Source organism: Bombus terrestris, chromosome 10, assembly GCF_910591885.1.
Source record: "Bombus terrestris chromosome 10, iyBomTerr1.2, whole genome shotgun sequence".
NCBI lineage: Eukaryota > Metazoa > Arthropoda > Insecta > Hymenoptera > Apidae > Bombus > Bombus terrestris.
In genome coordinates, this window is record NC_063278.1 from 14,564,674 (window position 1) to 14,580,223 (window position 15,550).

The following is a 15,550-nucleotide window of genomic DNA, read 5'->3' on the forward strand; positions in this document are numbered from 1 at the left end:
ATTCTGTTTAGTAACATTAATAGAGAAGAAACGTATTAATATTTTCTGTTACTAAGTTTTTGTCTAGTAACATTAATAGAAATGAAGGATAGTGGTATTTCCAGGTGTTCCATTATTTCTTCCGTGGTTAATGAAGAATATTCAGTTCAAGCTACACATTGCTATGGACTATAGCAATCTAATTTGGTTTGTCCTTTTTTCATCCAAAAAGCAACTCTCGTCGCAAGATTCACGATTTTGTTCTGTTACGATTACAGATAACATGCACAACAATTGTGCGATACGATGAACAAAAATATCGAAATAAATAAAATATTAGAATTTACTAGAAAAAATGCAGGTGCTAATGTTGCTTCATTTTAATCGAGCAATGTTCAAATCGAGTTCGAGACATTAACGCAAACCTCGGGCAAGTTCAGATTTTCGAAATATTCTACTTGTTGAAGTTTTATAAAAATTTTTTGATCTTTAGGAAGAAGAATCGGCTATGTCCAAGACTCGCCCGGCTTTTCTTCTAAAATATAGCGTCAATGATGACGTTAATCTGTCAGCCAACGTGTTTCAAACGTTCAGTAAACCTACTCTGTTAATCGCGTGTCTTTCTTCTCGTCGATTCGAAATGTCTTCAGACGAACAAGAATCACGTCAATCATGGGGAAGTAAATTCGCGCTAATGAGAGAAGATCTCGGTGATTTATCTAGGAAACTGATTATAGAACACGAAAGAAAATCGAGGAAGAATGAACACGCGAGAAAACAAAATATTTCATTTCAAATTTTCGGAATTATGGTAGCAGGCAAGTGGAAATATCGAAAATGATTTCCCAGGTACATTTTTCAAAAATATAAAGAGTATCGTTATATCATTTGCCACACTAGTGTCTTACTAAGTCCAAAATGTCAGCGTGATTGCTTGAACTAGTCGTAACTAATACAGTTACGTTGAACGCCTCGCAACTTCTAAGATCTGGGCTTTCCCGGTTTTTTCATCAAGGCCTTCAATTCGGATCTCGTTCAATTACGCCATAAATTCACCGCCAAGGGTTGTATTAAAAAAGGAACACGCTGTGTGCGTTTACGTCATAAACACGATGTACCTCTAACACTTTCGCTGAATTATGCATCATGATGTACGAGGGTACATTATTTTCGATATTGCGTGCAGGTGCACGAGGGCATCTATCACGAATAAACTGTCTGAGTATCCACGAATACGCTGGAAATTTAATTACGAAGGTTTATTACGAGAGGAATGTTTGGCGAAATTTCACATACAGGTAAAGACAGATTAAATGTCAAAGAGAAAATGAACGTATTGAATTGGCGCACAGCTAGTGAGTATTATCGATTAAACGGAAATCAAGAGATTCGCGAAAGTTTCGGGGAATGCGAATAAGTTGCTTATGAATCGAGATTGAAACCCGAATCGAATCGCGTTTTAATTAAAAACAACGAACCTTGCTTGATGATATCCAATACGATCTTAATATCGCCGACAACAAATGGGAAAATCAGATCATTCGAAACGTGATAATACACTGAAATTATTCGTCATAAGCATAACTTGATATTTTGACCATGCACTAACGTCGCTATATATATATATTCAGGAACAAAATTCTATAGCAGATAAATAAAATTAACGTGAATATAATATACGTCATCATTCATAAATATTGAGACATCGATTTAATCGATTTTTAATTTTTAATTAATATTTTTCGATCGAACATGATATAAAGCATTTGAGTGATACAAAATATCAAACAATTAATAATTGGATTATAAATTTACATTATCAAGAAACATATATAATATAGTACGTATCTCATTTTCCTCATTTTCTATTTTTTCCATTTTTGATATAGATTTCGACGCCGATTTTTCGATAGATTTGTGTTTTCGAGTAATTATTCGTAAGAGATAGATTCGTATTGTTCACTGGCACGAAGCTTGAAAATCCTGCCAACTATGCTACAAGTTCAACAAATATGTAAACTTGTTCAGAATGCGCTAGCAGCGTCGCGTCTTTTAGACGCATACACGTTACGGCACACGGTTGATGCCTGTTGCACAAGTTTTAGTTTCTAAGCTTTTGATCTTGCCAGAACTATGCGGATAAACTGTTTCACTCTCATACATATACAAGCTGACGGCCGCACAAACTTTTATTATCATGTTCCTATTAGTTTGCATCTACATGTGTAGATTTGTTTGTGAACGTAAATAAACGTATGCAATACATCTTGCAGTCATAAAATTATATACATAGTAAATTAATTACATACAAAAGTAAGTTTATTCTTTTTACAAGAACTGTTACAGGATTTGAAAATTAAGCTAACACCGTGAATGATTATAAACTCAATCCCATTTTCACATTTTTCATAATATTGAAACAAAAATTGGCAAAATCTTTTATGTAATTTCATATTATAATATAACATTTACAATCGAAGATACAAAAAACAAAAGTTTTCCTTCTTTCGAAGCTATTAAAGTTTCTCTTAAAATAGTGCACTTGCTGAAAAAATATAAACTCAATGTTAATGACGTTACCTTCTCGTTCAGTATTTAGCCGGATTTCTCTTTATTTTTGATTACGTTTATTAATCTGTTAGGCACACTATTCACTAACTTATTTAAAGTTTCCTTTCGAATATTCTTTTACTTTATTCTTTTTTTGAAGTCCAACGATATTTTTTATAGGCGGCTTCTCCTGATCGTGGAGTTTTCTCGCTAGAATTCCCCATAGGTTATCGATCGAGTTCAGGTCAGAACTCAGTGCTGGCCACTATAATAATTCTATACCGAAATCTCGAAACCACTTTCTTGAAGTGGCAGTTGTATAAATAGGAACATTGTCTTGCTGAAAAATTGTCCTCTTGTCTTTCCTATTTCCGTTACGAAAGGCAATAATTCGCCATGTAACATCTCCTCACAACCTATAACGTTAAATTTATTCTTTACGAAAACAATTTTCTTTAACGTGTCCAGGCAGGATTAGTGGTTTCTTGGAAATGTAGAAAAATTAACGCGCAAAATGTATTCGAGTCTATAATTATTCGCAGCGTTGTATCTGTATGGACACGTTTTGTCGATTCGTATTGATAATATGCGAATATTACTGAAATATATGAATCGATGACAAACTAATGATCGGAGACAACATTTACTATCTAGCTTGTGGAATCAAGAGACGTATGTATATCGTATGAAATACGAATTGTTTATCGGAAGCGTAATTAATGGTATACTAAAATTAAATCGACATTCATCCAAGTGTTAAAATTAATCATGATGGTCTCTTTGTCCAAGTAGGATACGTATATTCATTCAGAATTTGAATATTTCTCAATATTATGATATTCATGAAATATCACTAATTTATATTATAAGGAAATAATAGTATTTTTTAAATTGAATATATTTTAAACCTAAATTGAAAGTACAAATTAACTTGGTATGTTCAAATATTTAAGCATTAATTTAGTGCGTTATTACTTATATATCGTTTATATGTTTCTTACGTTTCTATTTCGTCTATGTTCCAACACCTTAGTGAGTATATTAAATTTTTATACGAATATATTTTAAGCCTAAGTTGAAAGTAAAACTAGAAGAGAAATCTTGTACATTTCACAGTAAATGGTAAAACTAGATACAAATTAACTTCGTATATTTAAATATTTAAGCATTATTTTAGTGCATTATTACTTGTATATCGTTTACATATTTCTTACGTTTCTATTTCATCTGTATTCCAACATCTTAGTGAGTGTATTAAATTTTTATACGAGTATATTTTAAGCCTAAGTTGAAAGTAAAACTAGAAGAGAAATCTTGTACATTTCACAGTAAATTGTAAAACTAGATACAAATTAACTTTGTATGTTCAAATGTTTAAGCATTAATTTAGTGCATTATTACTTGTATATCGTTTACATGTTTCCTTCTATTTCGTCTGTGTTCCAACATCTTAGTGAGTGTATTAAATTTTTATACGAATCACTTACCCTTTCGAATATGTATGGTCAAAATGGGTTCCCGCTTCTTGTTGCGAAACATTACGCTGCAACCACCTGTAAGACAAACATAATTAACTATTAGAAAACACTAAAGTAGTAAAACAGTAAAGTAATGAAGTTAAGTAGATACAATGCGTGGAAAGTGCGCTTCAAACATATCGTCTACATTTGTACCATTTGTATCTAAAGAATAAAAAATGGTTTAATTCCTCTAAATTTTCAAATTATCAGTAGAACAATTAATCGATCGGAATTATGTGTTCGTACAAGATAACTGTTCAAAATATGCAGAGAAAAGATGCAGACAACAATGAATTGACAACTTGTGTATTGTTTTTTCTGTGGCGGCACTCGACAAGTCAAATACCACCACTCGACACTAACTAGCGTCGGACGACGGCAGCGCAGTGGTTAGCGCCTTGAGTCCTGTTTTTGCGACCAGGTTTTCAGGACAGAGATGGAAAGAAAAAAAAAACAATATCGTACATAAGCACCGCTCTAAAGCGACTTAAATTTAAGTTACAAGTGTAAACCTAAAAAGAAAAAAAAAAATGTAATATTGCATGGCTATTTCGTACCGTCGCGTATCGGTACTTTTGCCTGAACCACTTCACTACCGAATTCATCGTTTATAATGGAAAGTACAAATATATAATACACAAAAACTGGTAAAAATAAATAAAAAAAAAGTGGTTAGCGCCTTAGGTTACGAACGTTCGGAGCCCGGGTTCGAATCCCGGCGACCGGGGTCCGATTTTTCTTCCACGCACCAAAAAAAACGGAGGAAAAATCAGCAGTACCCCAGCAGTGACATTTACAGCCCCTAGCAACAATTACTCCGGACGAGGTCCAGCAACTACAACTATCACGGACAACATATACCACCTCATTTCCAATACTTGAGCACAGACTCCACTGACAAAACGTTACATAAATAAATAAAAAAATTAGCAAAGTGTAAAAATCTGAATCTGACTCGCGAAGTTACTTATCAAATACGCGGAAGCAAAATACCACAAATGCGAATAATATAATAAAATAGTCATTGGCGAAGAAAAACGAATCTACGTACTTGCAAACGAATCCCGTAATTTTTACAATTTTACATTTACATAATTTAATGCTACTAATTACAATTAACGGAATTCCTATATTGTAACGCACAATACATCAATTCTTTATATCGCAAGATTACAAACAAAACGGTCTCAAAGTTAAATAAATTGCATAAATATCTAATGATTTCGTTCATCTCAATTTCCATAAATGTCCTAACGTTCACGTACACGTCTGATTACACAGATTTTACATCAGAGTAATAATACACGGCGCTCTCTTTCAAGGAAACACGGGCGAGCTTATCACTCGATGCGACAGATACAGCGATCATAGCGTCTAATCTGACGAGCAATAAACTGGACAGTTGGTGAGTTCAGCCTCGTACAGTCAGTTTACACGGGTTCGTTTAATTTTACGTCATCGCCACACGCTACGTGCCACTCGCGTGCTCTTGTAATTTCATTCTCAACACTCCACCGACCGTTTAATCTCGCGGTGGAGTAACAGCGAGTACACGGTCTGCCATAAAAGTTTATTGTTTTTACACAAGCAAGGAAACCATTGCGCAACAGTAAATCAACGATCCGCAAGAGACACCGTGCACCTCGAGACTTGGCGCGATCGTTCGTGGTTCTCGTCAGGCAGATTCAGCGCGTGAAATCACGCGTAGTTGTGTGGAAAAAGGAAAATGTATCGGTATTGCTCCTGTAAGTCGAGGAATAGGCGACGTTAGATTGCGTCTGAACACTTCGCCAACTGTCCACCACTGAAAGAAGTAATATCCGCGTCTACGTTTTTCTTCTCTATGTTGTACGCGTATTGACAGTTGCGAGAAATTAATTTCCGTAGAAAGCCAAGATTTTAGATTAAGATATCGAAAGATGATATTGCGACGGCAGTAGCAAGAAATGAATTTTCTCTAATGTCGACGATTCGTTTACTAGGTCCTCTAAAACTGAGTAATTTACCAACTAGTAATATTGACTGGCGATATAATTAATATATCCGCGTTTTAATCCGTGCGCTTCTCAATGCACGGCTGCACGAATATTGAAATGCACGGGTATTGAAGTACACGGATACACGTATATGAAAATACAGAGGCAAACGGATCATAATATCTACATATATATATTTGAAAATTGTGAATCTTAATTGCCGAAATAAAAATAAAGGAACACTAAGGTTACACTTGGAATTCATATTAAAATAGTTTTAGATTTATATAATAAACGATTTCCAGGATCTTCGTCGATATACATTTGCACGCGTCTCAGCACTCTCTTTGTCTCGCCATCTTCCATAACACACTCCCACGGAACACAGTTACATTCATCTGTTTTTCGAGACGCCGTGCACACACATACTTCCACACACTCATATTCACATACGTGTGTCACTACTACGCGGCCAATCTAGTCTAGCACATAAAATTATACGTATCTCAATATATATAATATAGTATATACATGTGTACGGAGGTTCACGAATGCACATATCGAAATGTATAATATCACGTGCATTAACCTGTATTCCGTGTTTTATTTCGGAATTAAATATCGGAATATTTAGATATGAAAATTGTTTGTGAGACTTCATTAACCAAAACGGTATTCTTTCTTATTTTCATCCGCACGCCAGTAAATTAAGTCTTAATTAATTAAAATAAATTGTGTTTAATTTATTAATTTTTTGTTTTCAGATGAACTAAAGTATCAACATTTTGTAGGAGTAGAAGGTTTGTTTCTTTGTTACAATATTTTCAGTACATGAACAGCACCGTTTCGGCATGGCCGAGGTTGCTGGAATTGTTAAATATTTTTTGGCAGGTTTGGAAATTGCTAGATATTTGTTTGCCCTAGTCTTCACCATTAGCATCACCATTCAAACTGTTTTAAATCCATAGCTTAATAGAAGCGTAATTGTGGCTCGGTCATATGTGTTTCAGTTTGAATATAAACATCATTGTTATCGATGATGTCGTATAAAAATTCAAGAGCAGATTTTTCATGTGATTTTGCTGCGTTTACTACATCCGAGTCTTGAAGCAAACGTTTTACTTCTTTCTATAAATTATTTCTTTTACGTCAGAGGTTTCGTGCTCCAGATTTGTGTATCATTGGATAAAAAAAAAAATCGGATATATGTTTTAATGAATGATTAAATGTCATCTTCGTTCCATTCAAGTTTGAAACGTCTCATAATTTCCGAAATTATACTTTTCTTTAAATATAAACGAAACCATGTCATCATCATTGCTTACATTTAATAGGAGATTGGTTTTCTACAAAAAATGTTGTTATAACTTGTAGCGGTTTTAAAATGTTCAAGTGAAATTTTATTATTCTTCGTTGTTTTTCATTTATTTCCAGATATTATGTGTTACCCTTGCATTAGTAATGGCTCTGTTTGCAATAACATTTGATATTGCACTTCTGTTTCTATATAAACTGTCTAACATGGAATACATGGCGTTCCAACGTGTAGAACAGCTTCGTATTAATGTGCTTTTTAGCAAAGAAACCTGTTCTCGCTTTTGCTCTAATGCATATTTCGCAACATCTGAATGTTTAAAATCTCTTGCCATTTTACTACAAATGTCGATTATTTGTTGCACGGTTTTTTCTTTTAATGCATGGTTTACATCTAATTGCACACTATGTGCTGTACATGTTACGCTACAAATTTTGGTATCGTCCGATACTTTCGATAATTGGCTACTACTTTCGAAGTAATTTCCCATTCTGCCAGAGTTCTGTGTAATTCATCTGCGAGATTTTAGATTCTAAGGTATGGCGTTCTTCCATTTCGTATACACTCAAAACAAAACTGTTTGCGTCTCGATTGGGATTAATAATATATACAATTATCGTAATGTACGAATCATATGCTAATGATGACCAACACAGGTGTATATGCTACGTTTTTAACGGCGTTTAATTGTTCTTTCATCTTTGTCACGACAGTACCCTTTAAACTCATTAATCTTTTTTCCACTGCTTCGTCCTTGCATATTTTATACTTTCGCTGCGCTATAGACGTAAACTCTTGAAAATGATCGAATGAACAGAAAGAAATAGATAAATGTCTTTTCTTTTTAACAATTAATTTTGCTGTTGTCAGGTGTATTTCTCCATTTTTCGCAGGAACACGTAAACGAATGTTTAAAGTCTGCCAGTTAAAAATAAATTGTTTTTTACGTTAAGTGATTTTGCGAAGATAAACAGAACTGTATTTCCTTTCACGCGTTCTGTACATACGAATTACGTATCTATTTCTACTATTCATTTATTGTCTTTTGTATTATGATATTTTAATGTTGGTACTTATCGTTAACATTTAACGAGGTACTTTCTGTTTGAGTATTAGCGCTGCTAGTAGATCCTGTTGTTCTACCCGGACACGAAAATTCATTAGTAGTTTCTTCATCACACAGATTACAGAAAGCTTTAAACTTGCACAATCCCATACCCAACTTTAGCGTTTTGCCATTTGAAAATCGTATTTCAAATCATCGATAAATATATAACATATGTATACATGTGCTATGTGAGTTAATTATAGGTAAAATTTCTGTTTATTTTTATAGAAAATATTAGTATTATTTAGTATTATTATTATAGTATTATATAACGCTACATATGTTATTAAAATATATCTAAGGCTTATGGGCTTGCTCATTCTTCATTTTCCAACGTTCTTGCATCTAGAGTAGTGTTTTGATTTCCAAAGTTAGCACGAACACAGCTCGAAGATATAAAAATCAAACGTAACGAATATCACGAGTACACGTGATGTACACGTGCATTTTCAATAAACGTTCAAAATCAGAAACTCTAATATTAACCCATTAAGGATTAATTACGAGGAGCGAAAAATGTAGTTCGTGAGAAAATTGTACAACATTCAATCGAATAAAGTAGCTCATTTTTCTATCAGTGCAAAAAAAGTAGAGGCGAAACGAAAAGTACAGTTCTCGGTGGGAGGAGCCTCGAGGGGATAGCTAAAGTCTTCGAGTTTCTATCGAAATTTCCGAGTAAAAAATGCTTAACGAATGAAATTTTAACATACGAATGCACAATTACGTCCACCTTTCCAAAAGGTGCTAGTATTTTAATTAAGCTTCTTCTTCGAACTCATTTTATTCGAGCTGCATAAATGCAAATGTTAGAGACGCGTTAAATTACGCGTTCGATCGGCGAAAAACGATCAGCTTTTGCATGGATATGCAAGTGGTGGAAGGGCGAAGAAGCATACGGCTTGTACCGTCTTACGTTATTCGAGACCATCAGTCTGAGTTGGAAACAGTTGGAAGAAAGGCGACAATATCGAATGATTCTCACAATTGGATTCCAACTTCGAGTTACACAGGTAAAATAACGCATCCGGCCACGTGATACATAATTCGGGTTAAAGTAACTTCTTTTTCCATTTCCAGAATGTTTTCACAGCGGAAGGCAACGAACAAAACTGTAGTCTTGTAGAGGTTTTCGAGTCACAGAGGATCGACTGTATTAGAAGAATGCAGCGACAACAATACCGTGATATTTCATCGTAGCAATTCGAACAATAGGTAAATTAAAATATGTTAGTGCGATGTCTAGCCGCGCGAGTGAATTTAGGATGTCTTGGAGTGCATCGAACGGTACGCACTGCGTGACCGGAACTCGATTACGCATTCTTCTAAATACGGAACGAGAAGCCGTTAAGCCTAGCCTCGCTATATCGACATCCACACGCTCTTGATTCTCATCGACGGCTTAGCCAGTCGCCACGAAAACCTTCTTCAACGTGTATCTATGGTGGAACATTTTTGAAATTACAATATTCACTTGGACTAGCAAATTTTTGACTTGAACGTAATTCGTTATCGTATCCAACTGGGTTAGCGACTGGATGGAACTTTTTTAAATGCCGAAACGAATACTTTCACGGCTGCTTTGCATTCGACCGATTCTCATTTAATTGGGGTTATGTAAATTCATTCATTATACGAAATCCCAAGTTTTCTTACGTTCGCCGTCTATCCACGGCACCGTTAAATTTCTGACACAGTTTCGCTCCTACTGGCAAACGTCTCGAGGAAATATCGTCTACGCGTTTCCATTTGCATTGCATGATTTCTTTAATTTCCAACCTCCTTCGCATTAGTCCAACTGCTTCAATTCAAACAGAGTTCTTAATGAAAACTTGCTGAAAAAATACTTCATGAAAAATATAGCAGTTTTGTACATAATATGCTGACTCACGAAAGTATATTTGAATATTTACCGTACAAAACTACTTATGTGTATATTGTAAGTATGTATGTGTTATACAACACATTATGAGATTTCATTAGCATTGTAATAAAACAATACATAAAGAATACTTGAAAGAATCTCGACTTGAAGACTTGACAGTAAGTTTTTAACCCTTAGAGTGTTATGGGCGCATATAGACGTCTGGCGAAAGCTATCGGTGTGGACTAAGGACATATATATGCGTTTTCTGTAAGTGCCCGGCATGGACTAAGGACGCATCTATGCGTTTTTCAATTTTTCCGAACACCTACGCAACTATTACGTTTGTGTGAGATAAATATAAATGCATTCCTTAGTAACGGCAGTAAACAAATGCCAATAATGCCTCGTTATAACAGTTGTCTACCTGTTTCGCGGACACTCGCATCTAATTATCAAGAAGAAAATGTGTTGTTTGTGTGAAAAATAAGGGAATGCAGAAAATGCGATGTCGGATTATGTATCGATAATTGTTTTGAAATTTTGTGCACACAATTGAGTTATTAACTTGTGTTATATTTATTAAATTTAGTTTTCTAGTTTATTGTTTTCTAGTTTATTACCCAAATTCTAGTTAACTGTAAATTTCAATGTTTGTAATAAATAATTAATACTAAAAAATAACGCTCTTTAATCATTTAATCTCGTGCAAAAGAATTACTATAACTTATTACGATTTGCGCTTTGAATAGTCAATCAATAGAGTTCAGTCTAACGAAAAAGTATTCCGTCCACAGCGATCGTCAGCGCTAGCTGCGCGCCGTCCGTACGGACCGCATAGGCCGCGAGTATTCAGCACTCAAAGGTTAATTAAGCAGCAAATTCACATTACTAATAAAGTTATCTATCATTACTAATGATCGTTTGCAGTGAAGCGACTTGACTAACAAATATAAACGTGGAAATTCGATAGGACATCTCGTGTGAAATAAAGTTTATTTAAATAATTGTTATAGAACCATAAAGCTTTTTTTTTAACACATTTTATTTAAACCCGCTAAAATTTTTAATTTCACATTTTTTCTGCCTTTATTTAGTTCACTTAGAAGAAAAATATATAATAATTTAATCCTCTTTTGGTTTTTTGTTTCAGTCAAGAATTACGAGGTGGATCTTTCGCGCCGATTGAAGACTGCAGCGACAAGACGCCCATGAAATAGGCTTAGAAATCTGTTATAATTTTATTTTTTACTTTAAACAAATTTTTTTGTATTCGTTAAATATATATAAAACCATACCTCAAAATTCAATAACTTCATTTCTTTTTTTCCCTTCTAAAAAAAAGACACAAAAAAACGCTGTTTTAGAACATCCTAATTCAGGACACCCCCTTAATAAAATAAATCGTTTGCAGTCAAGCGACTTGACTAACAAATATAAACGTGGAATTTCGATAGGATATCTCGGGTCAAATAAACAACGATTCTGAAATGAACGTTGGTGAAATGGTTGCAAGTTACATGAGATTAAATTGCTTAGAATCTAATAACTTAACTCATCTGTACAAAGCTTCACGGTGGAAATGTGAAACATGTTTCAAAATCGTTGATAGATATTGGACAAACGCGACGAGTAATTCGTGAAAGAACGAAAGTTCGTTGTGTTTTATAAAATTTGATCATTCGTATAATTGAATGGAAAATAATTTAAACAATATACACGTATGTGGAAATGCTTGTTTGCCACTATAAAAGTAAAGCCAATTTTCCTGATTGAAACTCAAGTATTTGCAATGATACGATAAAAAAAACACTGTTACGACAATGGATTTATCGAATTGCCCGGAAATTCTACCGTTACATTCTACGTTTACAATTTTATTACAATTTATAACAATCATCGCAAATCGCAAGTAGTTGAAACGTACACGTATGTATATGTACATTTTAATCATTGAGATATGAGCTACAAGAGGCAATTGGGTTTATAATTGAAACAAATATTTTTGGGTTATAATAGAAAAGTAAATAATTGGGTTTATAATAGAAAGAAATTAAACGAAGACTATATCACTTGCTGACGGCTCAAGAGTTAGTGCAACGTAAAATACAAATTAAATAAGAAATCAGTAAATGAAAATTAACAAATTATACGCAATTAGTTACAAATTAAGTAGACTCATCGATAGTTTTTATATTGCATTAACGTTAATAAAAATCTGTAATAGCAAGGCAAAATCACTACCTATCGTTAATTATGAACCAAACAACTATGAATGTAATATCACTGAGAAAATGAACTGCTATTGAGAATTTCATCGCTAAATACGTTCTATGATAAAGTGTAATTTAGGTATTATTTTTGTACGAGTGGCGGATAAAGGAAATTGCAATGGAGGTAGCTTTCGCAGTATCTTTTTGGTGAATTGATGACGTCGTTAAATCCGTAAAAAATTTGTTAACACGAAAGGGATTCGATATAGGATCAAACTGTAGAGACACCGAGAGATTATTTTAGTAATAAACGCGAGCAACCCTGTGGTAACAGAAAAAATACATTATAAAATAGAAGACAGACACAGATTAGAATACATATTATGTTACAGACTAATTAATACAAATTTCAGAGAAAATCATTTTACTTAATGATAAGTTAGTTAAATAATTATTAATAATTAGATTGTAGAAAAAGAAATAAGAGAACTTTCTAATCGACTTGATATTTTTATACGATAACATTTAGCAAATTTTATCAATTATTATTCCAATTATTAAATATCATTTTTGCACTTCACTGATCTACGTATTAGTCAACGTTGTTACTTAATGATACAGGATATCGTCGAAAAGCTAGATATGTAGATAATTTAGAATAATACGGTACTGATATAGTTCATTTAGACTAAAAAGCTAGATATAATAATCGATGTTTGATGCGTTGAAAAATAACACATTCATAGGCTTTTCTCTAAATGCATGTTATCAATGCTGGATATTTAAAAATGAAAAGCAATTACGAAAAGATATATTACGAATATATTTTCAATCTTGTTTCAATTCCAAATGATGTTTCCCTAGAAATTGATTGAATGGTTAATGCCTCTTTATATGCAAATTAATCACTTCGATCCGACGAATAAAATCAACAACTTGTGATTCAACATATCATTTAACGTATGCAATCTGTAGATTGAAAAATTAATAAAAGTGCGTACCAATCTGAAATATAAATTAAATAATTGAAAATCAAATTTCGATAATTACATACGTATGTATTTATATTATTTACAGCAGAATAAAAAGGATGTACGTATGTGGAAGTTTAACAGAAATATAGATTAAAATATCGTGTGTCGTATAAAATCGTAGAAAAGGCTTTAATAATGTAGTTTTATACATGTATTTAAGTTGAATTAATTATTTAATAGATTGGAAGTTTATTTAATTGTCCTTATAATATCTGTCTATTTACACTTTCGCAATTTTCGTGTTAAAATTTAGAATAAAAATGAAGTTAAAAGTTCAAAGCACCTCGGTTTAACTTGGGTTAAACGGGATAACCGAGACTCCGCTGTAATACAGAAAAGTTTAAACACAACAATTTTCCTATTTTTCGTTTTCATCTTATTTTGGCTCGTAGCATCTTTTACCACGAATAATAAATTATTCATAAAACTATTCGAAAACAGTTTACAATCAACCCTTTAAAAATGAAGATTGACTGCAATTTAAATATTCACGAATCGACCTCGCCCTCTTTCCAAAGTTAAAACGAGGACTAAAGAACAAATGAGTCGTTTCAAACCGCTTTTAATGAACAGAAAACTTCTTGTAGACAAAAACTGTATCAAACATCAAATATTTTAGCAAAGAGGAAAAGCTCCTCTGAAATTATTTTGAAATTATTTTCGAAATTTTATTTGCTTTTATAATAATAAGATTTTAATCGTACAATGATCCACATGCATCACAATTTTCTTCTTTTTTTTTTTAGAAAACTGGATGTGCCATTCGTTTACATTTCCAAGTACTGTATCAATTTTCTTTGCCCATAAGTGACGTGTATAAAAACAAGAAATATATTTCTTCAAGATGTCCTTTTTCTTTTTGTTACAAACGTGTATTTTATAACGTTCCAATTAAAAATTGTTATAAAACTGACGATATTTAGTGTAAAATATGTCTATCGCTAATGACACTTACATCGTTTTATACAGAGGCAATGTTAAAATATTAGCAATTATTTACAAATGGAAACTACTCTTAAATTCTAGCATCGCCATTGGCAAGTGGGACATTATACGATAAATGAACAACATTTTTAAAGTTTTTGTACTTACAGTACAGTCTACAAGGAATCTTCAATTGACTAAGACGACGACGAGCAAAGTGAACCCGAATACCTCGATGAACCGTGTCCCGGTGCAATAAGGTCGTGAACAAACAGGGAAACTTCAAATGTCAAATTCCGGCAACTAACTATTCCCGAGTTCATCGTCGGTTATTTACCTCTTCCGATGCGCCTAGGTCGCGTCGACTCTGTCGAAGACGGTAAAACGCGGACCAATTGATTGCACCGCTGGATCGATCGCTTTCGCGCTCTCCCATTCTTAATCCCAGCGGAAAGCAGATCCTAAGGGAACGCAGTAAGCGTTTCTGCCATACGCCACGATTGAACGTCTCGACTCAGCCGCTCGAGATAATCGGTCTTATTGTTACTAAGAGAATTTCGCCGTCAGTTTGGAACTGGAAAGTTTCGCCGACTGCGAAGTTGCGCGAGCGACGATTTCAGCCTCGTATCTCGTACGTGGCTCGGCTTTCGAGCATCCGTAGAAAGTCTTCGAAGGAACAGCTGTACGAGGCCGGTAGCTACAGTCGGAGTAAACCACGAGAAGGCTGCGGGGTGACGATGCTTCAAAAAGAGAGAGAGAGAAAGAGAGACTGAAAGATGTGTAGACGAAAGGAAGAAGCGAGAGAAGCGAATGAGGACTCGGCAAAGCGTTTCGAGGTCCCCGGGAAAATTCGTTATCGAGAACTGAAAAGTCCTAGGGAACGTGCGCTAGTATCTAAATGAAACGAGGTACAGGAAAATACGTGTTGGCTGGCATTGTCAATCCCCGCGCTCTGCTACCCCAAGGCTTAGCGAAGCTCCGAAACCAATGAGGAAACCAGAAAGTTTCGATGAACAAAGGGTGGCAGAGCGAGAAATCAAGTGGAGCCGGTTCTCGCGTCACATGGCAAT

The 15,550-nt window shown here is 34.1% G+C and overlaps 1 protein-coding gene and 1 long non-coding RNA gene across 3 annotated transcripts in view; one reads left to right on the top strand and one right to left on the bottom strand.

Annotated features, from left to right (window-relative positions):
* Nucleotides 1-15,550, bottom strand: part of LOC100651590 (cadherin-87A) — a 513,470-nt gene that overhangs the window by 328,586 nt on the left and 169,334 nt on the right. For both annotated transcript variants that reach the window (XM_012319874.3, XM_012319875.3), the window contains one exon: nt 4,017-4,082. In XM_012319874.3, coding sequence (XP_012175264.1) covers nt 4,017-4,082 — 66 coding nt within the window. The remainder of the gene's footprint in view (nt 1-4,016; nt 4,083-15,550) is intronic.
* LOC125385756 lies at nt 9,205-11,555 on the top strand. Its single transcript, XR_007225356.1, has 3 exons — nt 9,205-9,458; nt 9,526-9,660; nt 11,463-11,555. It is a non-coding gene; the product is annotated as an uncharacterized LOC125385756 (long non-coding RNA).